The sequence below is a fragment of the Hemicordylus capensis genome, chromosome 3 (assembly GCF_027244095.1).
Source record: "Hemicordylus capensis ecotype Gifberg chromosome 3, rHemCap1.1.pri, whole genome shotgun sequence".
NCBI lineage: Eukaryota > Metazoa > Chordata > Lepidosauria > Squamata > Cordylidae > Hemicordylus > Hemicordylus capensis.
The window spans coordinates 313,539,189-313,559,542 of record NC_069659.1 but is presented as its reverse complement, the minus strand read 5'-3'; the positions used below and the strand labels follow the sequence as shown (position 1 = coordinate 313,559,542).

The following is a 20,354-nucleotide window of genomic DNA, read 5'->3' as shown; positions in this document are numbered from 1 at the left end:
TCATACACAACTCCCTCTGCAGGAACACAAATCGGCTTAGACAAAGAGCAAGCAACGAATGACTGCTGCTCTATAAATAATAATGATCTCATGTACAACCAGGAGAGTTTCTGCCTCCTTACAACAGGGCAGAGGTGGAAATAACTTGAATCACTTAACAGGACAAGCTTATTATTTTTTATGCTTCCTTACAGTTCTCATTATCAAAACCTAATTTCAATGTTACAGCTCTGACTCATAAAATAAAATAAGTATTCTCAACTAAGCTTCTGCTTCATCTCTTCATGATTCTACAAAACTAATGGGATTACGAAGGGAACTGGTAGTGATCCCTATATTTAGATGTCCTAACACTTCATTATAAAGGATTGCTGCAATTTATTTTAATGGTTCTCACACCTTGGGCATTTGTGGAGGGTGACACTCTGATCATTCAAAGAGGACCACTGTGCACAACAGGCCTATCCTTTACTTTATTCCAAATTGGAGAAGAAAAATGTGCCTGTCAATTTTCCTGTTCTCATTTGTATTTATCAGGCTAACGATGACCTCTCTAAGCAACTGAAAAGTACAATCTTGGGGAAGCTGCCAAAGCCCTTATACATCCACCATGGTTTCCAGTGAGTATATAGCTCCTGAAACTGATCTTTGCTTAGGCACGCTGGCTGACACACTGTACAATATTCTGTCTGCCTTTTAATGGACTGCTCTTGACAAATGTGTGAAATTACACAATGGATGGCCATTGGAAATAATGGGTGCCCATCATGCAATTGCCATTGCACAATTTCATGCATTTGCACAGAGCATTCCTGTGCAACTGTGCACACATTTCATTAAAAGGCAGACAGAACATTGCACAATATGCCAGCCACTTTGTGCTAAGCGACAGTGGATGATATTGCAAAGAATAAATTGACTAATACTACTACAAACTGGTCACTGATTCAATTCAAATGTCCATGACTTCCATTAAGCATAGTTTAGAACCCAATCAAGAGTTTGCACTCCCAACCATATAGGCAAACAAAGGGGTTAGTGCTGCTTGTCTGCTCAGCATGCCAAACTCCATAATGTATCAGCCCCCATAGATGGAACAAGGGCCATGATTATTGTTTGCCAAATCAGACATCACACTAAACCACTGGAAACACAAACCATGATTTGCAAACCCACTTCAAATCATTATTTCCAATTCTGTTCTGCCAGTCAATCACAGCCCAGGGTTTTCCTTGGACAGCAAACCACCATTAAGCATCCTTAGTCATGGTTTGGCACTGATGTCTGAATTTTGGCTATGTATAGATGTGTTCTGAGCTTAACACCTGGTACCAGAGCAGTTTCGAGGCTGTCTGTCCCAGTTATTATTTTTTCATTCCAGCCACTGATGACACATCCACCCTTAGGATAAATGCATCAGGATCCTCATTTATGCAGGGTGTGTGTGGCGGGGAGATAAACTTTTGTCAAAAAAATCCCAACAAATTTACCATAGAATTAAGCAAGTGACTACAAAAGCCAAACATCACTCGCTTCCAAAACCCTTTGTAAAAGAGGGCCAAATTTGTTGATTTTGTTACCAAATTTGTCTCATGTGATTAAAAGACATTTTTTGACCGATAAGAAAGCAAATTGCAACAGCCATTACTGAATAACTGAAGTATGGTGAGGTTTCCACTTTGTTAATTCTCATCTCTTGGCAGCCAGAGAACTCCTTGAGATATAAATGCTCACATGTTAAAATATGAACATATATGGGGCATTTAGGGCAAGATTAATGACATATCATGCAATGTCATTCCAGAATGAAGCAATAGCCTTTTACTGTATTGCCAATTCATTCTGTCCCCTACTAACTGAGCAAAGAGGCACCTTTTTAAAGTGGTGATTCTCTTTATTTAGCAGGGGGAGAGCAACTAGCCTTATCCATCCCCAGCGCAGCATCCTTCCAGTGGTGGTTGCTGGCGTTTTTTTATTGTGAGCTCTTTGGGGATAGGGAGCCAGTTTATTTATTTTATATCTATGTAAACAGCTTTGGGAACTTTTGTTGAAAAGCAGCATTCTAAATATCTGTTGTATTATATACATCTTGACTGGGCATTGTTCATACTACTTCAAATGGGGAGAGGACTGTATTATGTACCATTTTCAAGGCACGAAGAGATCAGAGATATATTTATGCAGCAAGTTAACTTGAAGCAACTTTAACTTACAATTAATGGCACACATTTAGGTTAAAGGCAGTTAAGTTCTGCCATTGCTTAGGCTGTATACTAATCAATGCTTTCATGGATTGTGTGTAAGGTGCTTACAACAGAAAAAATATGCCCCTTTAGCCATTTTCAGTAAATTGAAACCTGAAGGTTTCAAATATTTAACCACTTGCATATAGCACAGTGCCCTGCTGATCCAAGAGTAGGGCACACTTGCCCACTCCATATATTCCCAAACCTTTTCGACGCTGCTAGCTAGCTCACAGAAGCTCAGTCACTGCTAATGATTGCATCATTAGAACATAAGAATAGCCCTGCTGGATCAGGCCGGAGGCCCATCTAGTCCAGCATCCTGTTTCACACAGTGGCCCACCAGATGCCGCTGAAAGCCTACAGGCAGGAGTTGCTCTACATTGCTATAGTGGTGATTCTCCATTGGGCAGAACACTGCGTTTAGAAATGCCATATTTGAATATAAGACCAGAGAGGACAACACTGGTCTGAATGTCACTTTAAATTACTCAAAAGGTGCAGGTAATCCGGGATGATGAACAGGTAATAATCCAGCAGGCATTTCAGCTCCCATCTCCCATAGCATTGCAGACAAATCCTTTTTAAAGTCTTTGATCACCCCAAATTAAAACCTTTTGGTACAAAGAAGTGCAAAACTCACACTGTCTAGCTAACTTCTTCCATTTGATCCGGCCCACTTCTACAGCAGGTGTAATTAATTTAATTAATTAATTAATTAATTAATTAAAGCAGGTGTAAAATTAATAGTGTAATTTTAATAAGTGAGTGCCATGGGGACATAAGCTAGAAGAGATACTTCCAACCAGGAAAGTGACTAGTCCCTTTTTCTCCATTCTGTTGCTTGAGTTAGAAGACAGTGTGATAAACCTTTAAACGCGGGAAATTGAATTCCACTTCTACTATAATTTGTGATTTAGTAAGCTAATCATAGCTTAGACTAAGAGATATATAAAATTATGCATGGTGTGGAGTGAGTGGACAGAGAATTTTTTCTCCCTCTCTCACAGCACCAGAATAAGGGGTTATCCCATGAAGCTGACTGCCAGGAAATTAAGGACTGACAAAAGGAAGTATGTTTTCACACAGTGCATAATTAATTGATGGAATTTTCTGCCAACGGATGTGGTGATGGCCACCAACTTAGATGGGGCTTAGACAAATTAATGGGAGACAGGTCTATCAATGACTACTAGTCTTGATGACTATAGGGTACCTCCAGGATCAGGATAAATCTGAATACTAATTGCAGGGCATCAACCACAGGAGAAAAGGCATGCCTTTACCTCTTGCCTATGGGCTTCCCAGAGGCATTTGGTGAGCACTGTGGGAAACAGAATGCTGGACTAGATTAGCCTTGGGCCTGATTCAGAAAGGTGTTATGAAATATTTCATCTATCTATCCCTTGCCCAAATAAAATTTGTACTTTGTGAATCTTATGCAAGAGTAAAATGAACCCTGAAGTCAGTCAAAGAAATAAGAAATGTGAGAGATTGCCTTAAGGATGACAACAGCTGCAAAGAAAAATATCAACCCTTCTAAGAATTTCTTTTTAGCAGTTCAACAATCAAACAGAATGGTGTCCGAGCGACATTTTTGTACCCAGAAAAATGACGTTGAACATGTACTAGTCAGTTTCAATTTCATATTCAGTGGAATTTGGCATAAAAACAACCTCAACTCTATCACAGTACATGCTAATTAAAAACAAACAAATACAAAGGCGGGAATGAAACACCACAGGCCAAAATGATCTCACTAAGGTTGGGAAACACGAGCTGGTTTGAGTCCCATTATTCCCTATGAGAATTTTTTCCCCAAAAAATTCATTAAAAAATCGTACAAGTGTCTGATTGCTTTGGGTGGTAGATACCCATGGGTGCCAGCTACCACCACCCCCACTTCTGGAGGTTCAAACTGGTTCGAATCGAACTCCCCAGTTTGGTTCGAATTCAAACCTGCAGCTCAAACCTGATGGCTGGTTCAGTTCGAATTCGAACCGGTTCGCACATCCGTATTAGCCATGCACGATATTTATCCATCCCCAAAGGGATAAATCCAACGAATCCCACTGGCTCAGATGCATTTATTTTTTTCTCTAATTGCAACCGCTTCCCTGGCTCTTCCATGCTTCTCTGTAGCATCAGGGCCTGTGCTACATCTAAGAAGAAAGTGTTAATGTAATAGAGGACCATGAGAAATAGAGGTCCCTCCTACCTACTAGCACAGGGCAGCTTCACATGTATCAGCAGCAAATCTGTTTCTCAGCAAGTGCACACTCCTGGCACAAGCCACTATTTATTTTATTTTATTTATTAAACTTGTAGACCACCCCAAACTTCCATCTCTGAGGTTTACAACATAATAAAACAGATTAAAAATGAAAACCTTAGCACATTTTAAAACCACTAGTTCCCTGCCTTCTGAGCCCATGCTTCTCTGTAGCTGGGCTGCCAAGCAGCACTTTGCTCTTTCACTCAACATCTGTAACCAAGATTTGAAGTTGGGTGATAGATGTTGAGTGGGGAAGGGTAATGCTGCTTGACAACCCAACACTAGTGAGTTTGGATGAGATGAAAGGTGGGATTTAGTGAGTTGTGTCAGGCGCATGCACTCACTTGGGAACTGGTGGTTGGCAAAACTGGACTTTCCATAGTATGAAATCTGCTCAAGAAAGAGGCCAATGTTCACCTAAAGGTAAGGCCGGCCCTATGATGATTATTATGAGTTTAGCTCACACCATGTGAAATTAGCTCTCAGTTAACAGATGCGACGCCACCTACCCAGTTTGCAGCAGCAACTCTTATAGAAAAATAGCTTGTTATAATCTCATTTTTACTACAACTACCCTGAATACAATATCCAAAAACCTTTGATACAGCAAAACATGCTGTGATCTTACCCAATGTTTTGCTAGATTGCAGTTTGGATTATCCTTTTTTCTACCAAAGAAAAAAGAAAAAAAAAGCCTCTTATGGTTCTTAAAATAAAGAGAGATCCCATTATTCATTGTTAGACTATTAATCATGTATCTCTTATCACACCTTCAGTATTGATTTGTTTATTTCCAGGCTGCAAAACTTTGGCCCTCCAGCTGTTTTTGGACTACAACCTCCATCATCTCCAGCATAGTGGCCAATGGTCAGGGATTATGGGAGCTTTAGTTCAACATCTGCAGGATGGCCAAGGTTGTGTAGCCCTGGCTTACATAGTGAAAGGTTTCACTGAGGCAAGTGAAGAAGCAATAGAAATATTTTAAATAATTTTTTAAGGTTGTAAGCACAACTCAGTAAACAGTATATACATTTAAGTCTTGTTGAAATGTGTTAAAATTCATAGCATTTTCTGGAGTATGCCCTGTACAAGAATTAGGATAGGAGAGTAAGATCTTTAAAAAAATAATCTGGTTGGTCACTTGGAGAAAATACTGAGCTACACAGATCATTGCTTTGACTCCTTATTCTGGTGCTCATATAAAAGCACTATGGTACTTACCAATATATTCACATTGTTTTCAGCTTTGTCCCTAATTTTAGCTTTGGTGCTAAACATGAGAGAAGGTAAATTGTTAATTATCAACCAATATCATGGCTTTGATCCAAATGAGTATGTGAGAAATGCACTAGATATTTCTACCTCTCCTTCCTCTACAATTTTTCCTACTATCCCTTGGGGGATGCAGCTAGAAGGGGAAGCCCCCCAATGCCATGCACAAGCATTTTCTGCTTGCAGGCAAGCTTATTTGAACACTTGCATATGTCTTAAAAGCTATTTAACAAATATAGCACATAGCAAAGGTGATAAATTGCTTTCCTTTTCCTTTGTGACCCTCATGAATGCATTTTTTAATTGATTAATTTTCAATTATGTTGTTTTATAGAAACAAACAACCTGGGCACTTAATATTTTAATGTTTAATTGGTTTTTAAAATGAGACTTATGTTAATATTTTAACTATTTATTTTAGGTTTCAAGTTAAATTTTAAATGGTTTGAATTTTTGATGTAAACCACCCTGTCGTTCAGGGATGGGCAGTATATAAATGAAATAGATAATAAAATAAATAAGGTAAAAGATCTAATACACGAATTTGAGGAAGCAACTTACATGTTTTCCAAAACGTCAGTAAATTCCATTTATCCTTAAAAGTACCATAGAAACATATACTTTTTAAAAACCTCTAACGGAAAGCTTTTATCTGAATGAAGGAACACAAAAAGTAAAACAATGCACGTCAGCAACTTTATTTCAGTTAAATTCCTCAGTTTGGGGATAAATAGTGGTATTTCTAGCTGGAATAGCTTTGAGCATAGGTAACCATGGGTGTCATACATCTCAAAGCATTCTTAGACACATTTGCAGAGTTCACACCAAACATTTAGATATTTCCTTCAATATCGTGCACATATGTCCCTAATGAACAGTTCTGAAGATGGATCCAAGAGTCCAGCAAATGAACACAAATAAGTGAAATCCAAGTTCGTAAGGCTCTGCAGGCCTAAATAAATAAAACTGGTTCTGCCACATGGTGAATGCTCCCCTCTATCGCTGGAGAATATGGCAACAGTTAGCTAGTGTTCCAAGCTCAATGGAGAACTGCCAGTGCAAACTTTTATTTGCCTATTCTCTGAACCACCCAGTCCTGCTGGCAGAGGGGGCAACGGTTGTTCTGTTTCACCCACAGTGACATGCAGCAATTGTGGAAGGAATGATTACATTCTCCCCAGACCACTGAAAGAAAGAAAAAAAGGGAGAAAAACTAGTTAAAAATTGGTTTGCAATAGATATGGCATTCAAAATAAATATTAAAATTCTTCTCTGTGCTCCTTAGGTATTGCTATAAAAAGATAGTATGCACATTTTATAGCCAACAACTATGGCCAGCAATGTGCTACTAGTTCTGCATATCAAGAAAACTTTGGGCTTTTTTCCTGAGCACCTCCATAGTCCTGTTCAGGAGCTATGAAAACTGGGAATGTTGCACTTGCATGCATGTCCCCAGGAGTGTGCATGCCTCACCTCTGCACTAGTGTGCTCTGAAATCCTACCCCCAGCTGTCCATGGTTACAGTATCTGTTTGCAGAAACAAAACACTGTAACCATAGACAGCAAGTGTTGAGCTTGCTACTGCACTCTCAGGGATGCTGTATGAGAGTTTAGCATTCCCAATTTTTATAGCACTTAAACAGGTCTAGTCATCCAGCAAGCCACGTTTGTAATTTTTAAAAGCTTGTGATGTGACACTGAAGTGAGTGAGTGGGAGATATCTATGGTTCAAAAGTAGTTTAAAAAACAGAAAACCCTCCATCAGACACATGTGAGTTCTGCTAAATGAGCAAAGAGGCAGCTTTAAAAAGTGACGATTCTCTTCTGTTTAGCATGGGGAGAGCAACTGGCCCTATACAACCACAAAACAGCATCTAGTGGTTATTACTGGTGTCTCCCTACCTTATGTTTCTTTTTAGATTGTGAGCCCTTTGGGGACAGGGAGTTATATTTATCTATTATTTTTCTGTGTAAACAACTCTGAAAACATTTGTTGAAAAGCAGTATATAAAAATATTCATTGTAGTAGTAATAGTAGTGAGTCCTTGGGTACACCAAAGTACAGTAGCTCATTCAAACTACCTTGAAAGCTTTATAGTACTGTACACTGAAGGTTAATGTTTTAAGCTTAGAGCATTTTTCACCCAAACACTGTATTCTCACAGGTTTTCCTCTCATAGTCAATTCAACTTCTATGGTCTGCATGAAGACCACCAAAAATTCTTCCAGGTGGCAGCATTCCACATAAGGGCCCTAATATTTGAAGGCAACTAACCATATGCACATCCTTAATGTGCTGAGCCCCTACACTATATATGCTCGAGAAGTGGACAAGTATACATTTTCTGTTGTATTACAATATCAGCATTGTGAATTCTATATGAAGAAGATGTCAACCCAGCATCAGTTTTGAAGTTCTTCACATTTTACCACTATTACTGAGATATGGTTAATGTGATTATTTTATCAGTTGACACTGATCTGCTCCTAAATGTGTAAGTGCATTTATATTGTATTATCTACAATATTTCAAAAATCCAAACAAAGCTGGAGATTCATTTTTCCAGTGTGGTACAATATACTAACAAATTAAGCATACACACAGAAAACCAAAAATACAAAACATACCCTTAAGTAACAGTGGTTGATATCTTGACTAAGTTTACCAGAGGAAATTCTATTGGAATTTAGTAGTGCTATAAAGCAACTCCAGAGTAGTACTATTGAGTAATTTAGTCAGGATGTCAGGCACTTATTTCAATGGAAGAGATTTAAGCTTGCACTTATCTTTTTATTTAAATCAACAGGACTTTAAAAGCTTAAGGAATCATGTCCGAAGTTTTAAACCATATAATAAACTATACTAAATTATTTACACCATTACCAAAGATATTATCAAAGAGCTGAAAATATCAGCTCTTTGGTATATCTTAATACAAAAAACCATATTAATAATAAAAAGTAAGATCCTTGAATCCTGAAGAATCTCAACCAATGAAAATAAATTATGAAAACAAGCAATGCTTTTTGGTTATACAAACATCCTGTTCTTGTTTCAACCAACCATCTTTTAAAAGAAATGCCTGAAGACAGAACAAAGAACGTAGCAGCTATTAGATTGCCAAATAAAGTGTACTACCTTATGTAACTAGTTGTTCATGACCACATACCCACACATAAAAGATTAATCACGTCCAAGATTTGCTATGTCCAAGTTTTTTATACAACAGTATGTCTTTTTACATTAGTGAAGCTTTACTGAATGCTAATGATGTGCAAAAATAAGAGGTATTTACTTGAAACTTTAAAAAAGCACCCCACTAGGAGAAAACCTTTGGTTGAATAACAAGAGAACAAAATCACAACATACCAACACAATCTTCTTGTTTGTTTTCAGCTTGACATCTAAGACAGGCATCTAGATATAAACAAGAACAAGACTAAATTTGATGTTCTGGATGCAGCTCTAATCACTCATTTTCCAAAGCATCTACAATCTCTGAAAAACATTTATGGAGTGCTCATATTTTGTCATATGGTTAAACTAGCTAGAAATCATGTATCATAGCATCCTAAGGCACAATCTCCTACTCATTAAACCTCAGCCATATGACAAAAATCTTGGTACTTTCAGCTTACTCATGTACTAAACATTGTTTTTAAAGCAGCACAATTTGTAGGGAGAGGAAGAGCCGATGATTGGTCTGATCCAGCACAATGCTTACATATGGCAAGTGAGTTATTTGAAGCAGACCAATTTCTATATGTTATATTGGGAGCTGCTATATTATGGAAGACTTGGTATAACTTAGAAGTTTTGAGAGTAAGCAAACAATGTTTATTAGGAACAATGTAGCAAAAGCATCTGACATTTCACACAAATACAACTTAGCAAGTAAATAGAGGGATCTGCTTAGTGTACAGAAGAACCCACGTTCAATTCCCAGCATATCCATCTAGGGTTGAGAAAAATTCTTGCCTGAAGCCCTGGAGAGCCACTGTCTGTCAGAATAGATAATATTGTGCTAGATAGACCAATAGTATGACTCAGTAGATGGCAGCTTCCTATGTTCCTTACAGAGCTTTCAAGTATTCAAAGTGCTTTGCATGAATTATTTTTTTTCTAATTCGTACAACAACTCTGTTAAGTCAAGTAAATATTATTTTCCTTATACTGCAGCTAGGAAATTGAGCCTGAGAGAATGGCTGGCTTAAGGCCACATAGTGAGCTCATGGCAGAGGCGAGAGACAAACCAGAGAAGTCTTGATTTGCAGTTCAGTCTCTTAGCCACTGATGCCACACCACCTCAAGAACAGTCGGTTTTCACGTTGTGATCTGTGCGTACAGGATTTCATGGAGAAACATACTATGTGCCCCAGCAGTAAATAAATTCAATCCCTGCAGTTGTGATTAGAAACTGCCAAACAGAACAAACATGTATTCCAGAGCACTCAACATTTGCTATGCAATCTGTAAGAAGAGACAGGATTGCATAGAGAAACATGTTTTTTAAAACGAAAAACAACAAAACCTGCATGAACTGGCCATGAGGAGACAAAGCTTGATTTCTAACTGTAGGGGTACAAGCAGCACATCTCACATAGAGACAGAATGTTACTGGTGGATCCCACAAATACTTTGGAAACCATACATGGCATGTGCACTCATAAATGTCACCCAGCCAGTGTAATATTAAAACAAGAGAAAAATAAAGTTCTGTTTCTCTGGCAGAATAATGAGTACAACTGTGGGTGAAAGCAACCAACCACTTATGGCTTGGCCATTCTAACCATTTGGGGAACTGGCTGATTTGAAGCTATGATCAAAGAGTAAAACAAAGCCTTACCACCACCACCTTGTCTCACCTCTTGTGGGAGCATTGTAAGGTCTGGATTACAGAAAAACCAAAAAGCAGGTGGAGGAGGGCAATGAAACCAGATATATAACATGAGAAAGATAAAAATGCTATTCAGTCACAGACAGCATCTTTATTTCAACTATATTAAAACACAGATATTTTCAGATAAAAATATGCACTGGGGAAGAATTGTAAAAATGCACCGTAGAAGCTAGTCATTCAGTTATATAAACATAAGTCACACAATGCACAATCATGACATTTGGTCACTCAAAGGGTGGCTGATCCATTTACCTGATCACATACAAACTTGTTCATAAGTACACCTGACTGATCATCTATTTCCATATAATAACATTTTCTTGAGTGTACACAAAAAGTGTTGTTTTTCTGGTAGTGTCTATGAATAGGGGCTTTTAGAGGCATCCTCCATAATTAGTTTATATTCGCCTAGCAGTTTTTAAATCTGCGTACAGATTGCGTACAGATACGTATTTCCAAGCCTTACTTTGAGTCCATGGAACAGAATCCTAACTTATCCTGAGGCCTCAAATATTGCAAAGAGGAGGAAGTGATGATTATTAGCTCCCTGTATGGTTAAGTAGCTCCCTAGTACCTGCCAGAGGAGCAGTCTGCTCTGCAGCAGCCAAAACAATGAAGAGCCTTGTGCAACCTCAGACTACAATAAATGTGTGAGTTTTTAAAAGTGCGACAAGCCTCTTTGTTATCTTAAAAAGCACCTGAACACAGAATCCAATCATTGTATTGAGATGTCCAGTTAGGATCGAAATTAATTGCTCCGGTCAGGTGGTTCCTCTTACCCTAGCCCTTAATCTAATTTTATGGGCCCCTCGTAGCCAAATTCTAGATATGGCGGACACCTAGGAACCGTGTAGATGTTTTTCCGCGGTGGGGGAGAGAGTCTACTTTAGTCAGCACGGGCACCTTCAGTCTGGGGGGAAAGGATCGCTCTTAACGCTGGGACTCTGGCAGAGAGAGAAACAGACAGCGAGCATATCACTCCTCTTCCGTACGGCGAAGCTTTCCTTTCTCCAGATATTTAATATTCCCCAAGAAGAGGAGTCGCCCCCGCCCGCTGTAGGAAAAGTGCGTAGTGCAAACTACTGACAACACATTTAATTGTCCAGAAGGTAATGCAGGACAGGCCACACGAGCGACAGGCCCTCTGGAAGCCGCCGAGGAGAAGACAAAGGCAGCTTTCTCTTCCCTCCCCGGGGGGGGGGGTTGAGGGGAGACGCGGCGGAGAAATGCCGCTGCCTCCCGCAACGACTGGCGTGACAGAACACGAACGAGACGACGGTTTCGGGCTCCCAGAAACTGGGGACGAAAAAGGAATATCCAGAGGAGGAGGAGGAGGAGAGACTGCGATGAGGCCCGGCCCAGCCCAACCCCGCCCCCGGTGCCGCAAGCTCCTCCGGCTGTGAGAGGCAGCAGCGTGAGGGGGCTGCAGAGCAAGGCCTTGACTGCTCCCGGCGCGGCCTTGCTGGGCCTCTCGGCTTACCCATAACCTGCACCCGGCAGATGGCGCAGGTGTCGCACTCGACGTCCCAGCTCCACATCGCCACGGCGTTCCACTTTTTCAGCGAAAACATCTTGTCCGCACCGCCCGCTTTGGAACCGGAGGAACCCGCGTGAGGCGCAGAGACGCCCGGTTCGTCTCCGTCCTCCACGTCGGCCATGGCTGGGGGCGGGAGGAGGGGGCGGCAGCGGCAGGCAGCCCAACCGCCCCGCCCGGCTTCAGAGGCTGCTGTGGTCGCCGCAGAGCGGAACGCCGGCTCCACCCAGCGGAGGCAACGCGCGAAGGCCCGGCAAGATGGCGCGTCTCTCTAGGACTCGAGCCGGAACTCCGCGCGCTACGCCCACAGGCACGTAGGTGGGCCTCGCCGAAAGAGGGGCCCCGGCTTCGCTCTTTCGGTCCACCTTTCGCGTTCCCCAGTATTTTTGATCAAATTATATTACAAAAATGCAAAATAAAATGATATAACTGAGAAAATTGGGAAATAAATGGATTTTCTTGATTGGAAGAATAGTATTAAGGTCTAATTTATCCTTCTTATTTTCTAAGAGTCAAGGTCCCGTCCCCCCCCCCCGAAACGAGTATAAGAGGCTATGAATGGCTCTGATATTTGTTTGAATTAAAAATTATTAAAAAGAAACCCTTTCCCGCCACACATTGAAAGGGTGAGAAACGCCATGTTTTTACCACAACGCCCGGCTTGTAGGACACGCAGCTTCACCTTTTACAGCCAACTTGCAGTAGTATGCGTGGGAAAGGAAAGGTGGTGCCATCTCGGTGTCAGCTCCTGGCGACCACAGAGCCATGTGGTTTATTTGGTAGAATACAGGAGGGGTTTACCATTGCTGCCTTCCACGCAGTATGAGATGATGCCTTTCAGCACCTTCCTATATTGCTGCTGCCCAATATAGGAGTTTCCCAGAATATAGAAAACACACCAGCCAGGATTCAAATCAACAGCCTCCTGCTCTCTAGGTCGGTTGCTTCTCTGGGTAAAAAGGTAAAGTGTGTCATCAAATTGGTGTCGATTCCTGGTGACCACTGTTCCCTCTAAGTTGTGCACACATGCACACACTCATAAGTTTTTTTATTTCTTCTCAGTTAATTTTAGATCCCGCTCAGGTTGAATTAGGAAGGCCTTACTCTGAATGCATGTACGTACACAGTGCCTTGATACTGCCACCCAAACTCATTCCGCACAGAGATGAAAATAATTAGAGGGACCACTGCTGGTGACCACAGAGCCCTGTGGTTGTCTTTGGTGGAATACAGGAGGGGTTTACCATTGCCTCCTCCCGCCACAGTGTGAGATGATGCCTTTCAGCGTCTTCCTATATCCCTGCTGTCCAATATAGGTGTTTCCGGAAACATACCAACTGGAATTCAAACCAGCAATCTCAGCAGATTGTATCAAGCAGCAGTCAGTACTGACTAAACCAGGTGCTGGAGTGAGTGGTTGCTATGCAAACCCACTCTCTTGGATGAGATGAACATTTCAAGCTAGTTTCAGAAACAACTTTTAACTCAAACTGCTGTAGTTGGTTTGCTGGCAGGAGGATGGAGGTGTGTGTGGGGGTGTTATCCTGCTAAGTTTCCTGGATGTTTTTGATAACAGTTGGCCATAACATCCTTCATGATTGGCTGTCTGGGTTGGGGGATCTGGAGCATAGTGTACATGGAAGGCTGATTGCAGAAGGTGATATTGCAGGGACTGCTACTTGCCCTTTAGTCTCAAAATAAGATCAAGCATCCATTCCAAGTCAGGCTTCTTATCATGCTTTACCCATAATTTTGGAGGCAACATTCTGCTGAGCAGAACACATTTATTTATTTTGTTTAATCAAGGGTCAGCATCCTAGAGCAGTTGTCAAGGGTGCTAGAACATCAAAAGGACCCACTGCTGATTCCTAGACCACCCCACCTTTGTGTGGCAGAGTGACTCTCTCTGGACCAACCCAGGTTTGAGAGGCTGTAAAGACAATTTGCCATGGGCCCCGTGAAACCTCTGTGGCCCTGTATCTAGTCAGCGCAAACAGAAGTTAGTAACAAATTGAACTGTTTCAAGTTTCTACATAGAACTACTGGAAAATCACTTCAACATAATGGTTTAAGTTGTTCTGACTGCATCAAGCACTAGCAGAAGAGGAAAGAAGACAAACACTTGGCCTTCTGCTTCTCTTCCCTTCCTTTAATTCTACAAACATTTCCAACACTTGGACTGCATCCCTCCCAACTATTCACTAAAGATCTGAATGGCCATTGAGTCTCATACTACATAAGCTGACAGAAGACAACAGCGCTGGTCAAAATCTCTTGCCCATTTTTCTATGACTTTTCACTACTAGATTACCACCACCCCTTGAGATGGAGTTTTGTTTTTAAATAACAAAAAACTCACAAGAATTCTGAGCCCCTTGGGGACAGGGCTATTAACATTTTGAGGGGATATAAATAAAACCATATTGTTTCCTGTTTCAATATTATTAGTGTACTATCCTTTCAAATAATTTCATATATAATCTGTTTTGTTTTTTAAAATCTATGATACTAAAGGACCTAATAAAGTAGTAAGGCACTCAAATCAGCCCACCTTTCCAATTAATCTTTTGGTTAAACCCTCTATTCCCCATATTATTCTCTATCTCGTTCTGTACAGGACAATGACAATAAAGATTTATCGTATCGTATTGTATCTACTCTATCTGGTGGAGCCCAATCTGCTCCTTGGTTTTCCTCGGAGCTTAGGGCGATGAAGCAACTTGGGTGACAGCTGGAACAACGCTGGAGGAAGAGTCATCATGAATCCGACTGAACACGGGCTAGAGCCCATTTTAGGGACTACTCTGTGGTGGTGGGGGCGGCAAAGAAATGCTTTTTCTCCGCCTACATTGCGTCTGCTCAGTGCAGACAAACAGAGCTGTTTCATGTGGTAAAAACCTTGCTCCACACCCCCCCCCCCCCAGACAATGGAGGAGTCATCTACAGCTCTTTGTGATTGGTTTGCCTGTCACTTTGCAGATAAAGTCGTTCGCATCCATGCTGACCTGCACTCCAGAATTTTGGCAGTTCCGGCAGACGTGCCTCTGGTACCATCTGGTCCCATTGTGTTGGATTCTTTTCAGTTGGTGCGGCCTGAGGATGTGGACAAGATCCTGGGCAGCGTGCGGGCGACTTCGTGCACTCTTGACCCTTGCCCTTCATGGCTAATAAAAGCTGTCAGGGAGGGGACAGGCAGATGGCTGGAGGTGATCGTTAATGCTTCATTAAGGGAGGGCAGGATGCCATCGTGCCTCAAGGAGGCGGTGGTAAGACCACTATTAAAAAAGCCCTCCCTTGATCTCTCCAACCTGGATAACTATAGACCTGTGTCTAACCTTCCCTTTTGGGGCAAGGTGATGGAGCGTGTGGTGGTGTCCCAGCTGCAGAGGGTCTTGGATGATACGGATTATCTGGACCCTTTTCAATCTGGCTTCCGCCCCGGGTATGGGACTGAGACTGCCTTGGTCGCCCTAGTGGATGACCTATGCCAGGAACTAGACGGGGAGTGCGTGCCTGTTGGTTCTGCTGGACCTCTCGGTGGCGTTCGATACCATCGACCATGGTATCCTTCTGGGCCGCCTCTCGAGTATGGGAATCAGAGGTACTGCGTTGCAGTGGTTCCGGTCCTTTCTTGGGGGGAGGGTCCAGAAGGTGGTGCTGGGGGACTACTGCTCGGCCCCGTGGCCGTTGGCCTGTGGGGTCCCGCTGGGATCGGTCTTGTCCCCCATGCTGTTTAACATCTACATGAAACTGCTAGGAGAGGTCATCCGGGGACTTGGACTGAGTTGTCAGCAATATGCGGATGACACTCAGCTCTACCTCTCCTTGTCATCTGATCCTAGGGAGGCGGTGGATGTCCTGAATCAGGGGCTGGAGGCCGTGATGGGTTGGATGTGGGCTAATAAACTGAAATTGAATCCGGATAAGACGGAGGTACTGTTGGTCAGTAGGAGAGCCAATTGGGATGAGGAGATTTTACCGGTTCTGGATGGGGTTGCACTCCCCTTGAAGGAGCAAGTATGCAGCTTGGGGGTACTATTGGACCCTGCTCTGCTTTTGGAAGCTCAGGTGGAGGCGGTGGCCAGGGGTGCCTTTGCACAGCTTCGGCTAGTGCGCCAGCTGCGTCCCTTTCTCGAGAAGGCAGATCTGGCCACGGTTACCCATGCCTTAGTCACGTCGCAGCTGGATTACTGTAACGCGCTCTACGTGGGGCTGCCCTTGAAGAATATCTGGAAACTGCAGCTAGTGCAAAATGCGGCAGCAAGGGATTTATCCGGAGCTGCCCGTTGGGAGCACATCACCCCTATTCTGAAAGACTTGCACTGGCTGCCGGTTCGTTTCCAGGTCCAATTCAAGGTGCTGGTTTTGACCTTTAAAGCCCTTAACAGTTTGGGCCCGGGGTATTTGAGGGACTGCCTGCTCCCAAGGGTTGCTGCCCACTTGACGAGGACATCTGAGGGGGCCCTGCTCCAGGTGCCGACAATGAGAGAGGCCTGGCTGTCGTGCACTCGGGACAGGGCCTTCTCTGTTGCTTCTCCCAGTGGCCATTCGCTCCTCGGACTCCATCACAGCTTTTAGAAAGCTTGTTAAAACTTGGCTTTTTACCCAGGCTTTTACATAATCGTTTTTACTGCTGCTTCTGTGTGTTTTTACTTGTTGTATTGTTTTTATGCCTGTTTTTAATATGTTTTTATATTTTTTAGCTTGATGTTTTTATTGCCTTTTTATTGTATGTTTTAACTTTTGTAAACCGCCTTGGGGTTGTCTTTTAACAAAAGGCGGTATATAAATGTAACAATAAATAAAATAAATATAAAATAAAAATATCTAAACTCAAGTATGTGTACATGAAATAATCCTACATTCTACGCAGGAGCCACGAAGAGCCCTTGGCCTGTCCTTCTGACGAACAGCAGTGGCTCAGTGCAGCTGGCCACTTGAGATCAGATGTCTCCACCCCTGGCCTGGAGGCCACACTGACACCCTTCCCCTCGCCTTCCCCCTTGACTTCAACACCCTCTGCCTCATTTTCATTAATGTTTTTAATATAATTAACTTTAATGTAATAATTCATGTGCTGAAAATTGACCTTGGCCCCAGCATACTAAGTCATGCTTGGTTCTGGCCCACTGGGGCATCTGAGTTGTGCACTCTTGCTATAGAGGAAAGCAGCCCCAACTGTAAGTAATAGTAGTGTGTTTATTCTTTTTAGTCAGTTGCATATTTTTATCTAATAAATAAAGCCTGTAGAATATGTCTATTAAACTATTTTGAACTTCCATAAGAAAGTTCTGATTATATATTGTTTGTTTTAGGTTTATGTTAATGTAAATTGCTGTGTGCTATAAACTTGCAGAAAACGTGGGATATAAAACATTAAAAACAAGACAAATAAGGAATTTGTTCAAAAGATTCTTTGTAGTATTTACAAATATAACATCTGAAGAAGCTGAAGTATTAAATTAATTTCCTTGAACACAGTCTCTTCAGAAAGGCAGACTTTGTAGTCACTTGGTTTTCTGCAAAAAAAAAGGAACACAAAACACTTCTGCGGATTCCAGCATGATTAGTTTCTGAACTGAATTGCACAAGAAGACGCTACCTGGAATTTTAACTGGATACTGAAGAATAACACATCAATCCAACAGGAGAAAAATATCTATCTATCATATTTTTATACCTCCCAAAACATACGTCCTGGGTGGTTTACAACAACATAAAACAAGCAAAACAAATTTAAACAGTTTAAAACCACAATTCTAATTATAAAGCTTGGGTGAAGAAATGCATCTTTAAGGACTTTTTAAAAAGCTGTCAGAGATGAGGAGGCTGTTTCAGCAGGAAGTGCATTTCAAATTCTTGGAGAAGCAACAGAGAAGGCCCATCCCTGAGTAGCTATCAGACGAACTGGTAGCAGCTGCAGATGGACCTATCCAGATCTAAATGGGTGATGGGGCTCATAATGAAGATGATGCTCTCTTAAATGGGAGTGTAAGGGAGATGAAGATGATACAGGGGCTTGGACTGTGTCAGCTTGTCTCCTTGACCTTGGTCTGGAGATATTTCATAGCCTCCTTAGCCACTCACCTCCTCCCAGCTCGGCATGGACAGCTCGGTCAGTCTGTGTAGCTGTGCTTTGCCCTTTCGTCTTCCTGAGTGCTGGCAACTATTTCCAACTGGGAGCACTAATTTTCATCTGCCCCAGCTTGGAGTAACCTGTGAGAGAGGTGACTCAGTTTTTGGGAGCCTATAAAGATGGAGAGAGCTCCAGTGGTGCAGCCAGTGGCCAACCTGTAGGCGGTCACCAAAGCCGGCCACCAAAGGGGGCCAGCCTTTGGTGCCTGGCCTTCGGTGTGGGATTGAGGGCTGGGGTTATTTTAGGAGCTGCAACAGTTGGTTTGCCCACTTGTTACTGAGACGGGGTTGAAGTTAATTTGTAATGTGTCTGGGTTTGTCTGGAGATGGAGAGACAGGACGCCTTCGTTGACTGTGGGACAGCTATACCGGTGGTGGTGGGGAATAGAAGAAGTAACATAGGCAGGTCAGCAGGCCGTTCCAGGGGAAGGGCAGTCAGACATTTAATATCTGTCTTCCTCTCTGGTTGTCCTGCCAGCTCTTTGACCTCGGGGAGCACTGCCAACAACCCATGGAACCTCACCTTGCTCCTTTGCAATGCCAGGTCGGTCCAGAATAAACCCGAACTAATCCATTATTTGATTGTGGATGAAGGGGCCGACCTGGTGAGTATCACCAAGACTTGGGGGAGGCTAGTGGCCCAGTCTGGTCACGGCTTTTCCCTCCAGGGTATTCTGTAGAGGAACAGCTGAAGGGACACGGGTGGGGAAGTGGAGTGGCTGTGGTTTATAAGAACAACATCTCCCTTACCAGGGTCCCTGGTGGAGTATCTGACCATATTAAATGTGTGTACTTAAGTCTGGGGACTAGGGATAGATTGGGACTTCTGTTGGTGTACTGATCACCCCACTGCCCAACATAATCCCTTACTGAGCTCATGGATTTGGTTGCAGAACTTGTGTTGGCATCTCCCAGACTTTTGGTGCTGGGGGACTTCAGTGTTCATTTCGGGACCTACTTGTCTGGGGCAGCTCAGGAGTTAATAGTAGTCATGACAACTATGGGCTGGTCGTGGAGGAAACTGATTATCTAGACCCATTTCAAACTAGCTTTTGGGTGGGCTACAGGGTCGAGACTGCCTTGGTCAGCCTGATGGATGATCTCCAATTGGGAACTGACAGAAGAAGTGTGACTCTGTTGGTCTTTCTGGATCTCTCGGTGGCTTTCGATACTATTAACCATAGTATCCTGTAACATCTGATGGTGTTGAGGGTGGGAGGTACGGTTTTACAGTGGTTCTACTCCTACCTCTCAGACAGATTCCAGATGGTGTCAATTGGAGAAAGTTGCTTTTCAAAATCCGAGCTTATGTATGGCATCCCTCAGGGCTCTATACTGTCTCCAATGCTTTTTAACATCTACATGAAACCGCTGGGAGATATCATCAGGGGATTTAGTGTGGGATGTTATCAGTGTGCTGATGACACCCAGATCTACTTCTCCATGTCATCATCATCATCAGGAGATGGCATAACCTCCCTAAATGCCTGCCTGAAAGCAGTAATGGGCTGGATGAGAGAGAATAAACTCAGACTAAATCCAGATAAGAGAGAAGTACTTATTGTGCGGGGTCAGAACTCCAGAGACGATTCTGATCTACCTATTCTAGATGGGGCCACACTTCCCCAAAAGGAACAGGTTCGCAGTCTGGGAGTACTCCTGAATTCACACCTCTCCCTGGTATCTCAGGTTGAGGTGGTGGCCAGAGGGGCTTTCTATCTGCTTCGGCTGATATGCCAACTGTGTCTGTTTCTTGAGATAAAAGACCTCAAAACAGTGGTATATATGGTGCGAACCTCCAGACTTGACTTCTGCAATGTGCTCTATGTGGGGATGCCTTTGTACGTAGTCTGGAAACTGCAGTTGGTACAGAATGCAGCGGCCAGGTTGGTCTCTGGGTCATCTCGGAAAGACCACATTACTCCTTTGCTGATAGAGCTACAATGGCTGCCAATTAGGGGTGTGTCCGAACCGGTCCAGCAGTTCAGCCATTC

General features: G+C 42.7%; 2 protein-coding genes across 6 annotated transcripts in view; both read right to left on the bottom strand.

Moving 5' to 3' along the window:
* Positions 1–6,464: 6,464 nt before the first annotated feature.
* Positions 6,465–12,729, bottom strand: RNF7 (ring finger protein 7). Of its 2 annotated transcripts, none has more exons than XM_053309184.1 (3): positions 12,172–12,534; positions 9,161–9,208; positions 6,465–6,975 (listed from the first exon to the last, which is right to left on the bottom strand). In XM_053309184.1, exons 1-3 carry the CDS (start codon positions 12,347–12,349, stop codon positions 6,857–6,859), a joined length of 345 nt encoding a protein of 114 aa, XP_053165159.1. In that variant the 5' UTR covers positions 12,350–12,534; the 3' UTR covers positions 6,465–6,856. The 2 variants fall into 2 exon arrangements, with proteins under 2 accessions (XP_053165159.1, XP_053165160.1); XM_053309185.1 differs by having other exon boundaries at positions 6,919–6,975; positions 12,179–12,729.
* Positions 12,730–17,624: 4,895 nt separating this feature from the next.
* Positions 17,625–20,354, bottom strand: part of LOC128352189 (uncharacterized) — a 41,675-nt gene continuing 38,945 nt past the window's right edge. For 2 of the 4 annotated variants that reach the window (XR_008320253.1, XM_053312523.1), the window contains exon 11: positions 17,625–17,744. Coding sequence is in view for 2 of the 4 variants with exons in the window: in XM_053312523.1 (XP_053168498.1) it covers positions 17,733–17,744 (12 nt within the window). In the remaining 2 variants the exon portion in view is untranslated. Of the gene's footprint in view, positions 17,745–17,773; positions 18,442–20,354 lie in introns of those variants that run through there. The other 2 variants (XR_008320254.1, XM_053312522.1) reach the window with 2 other exon arrangements.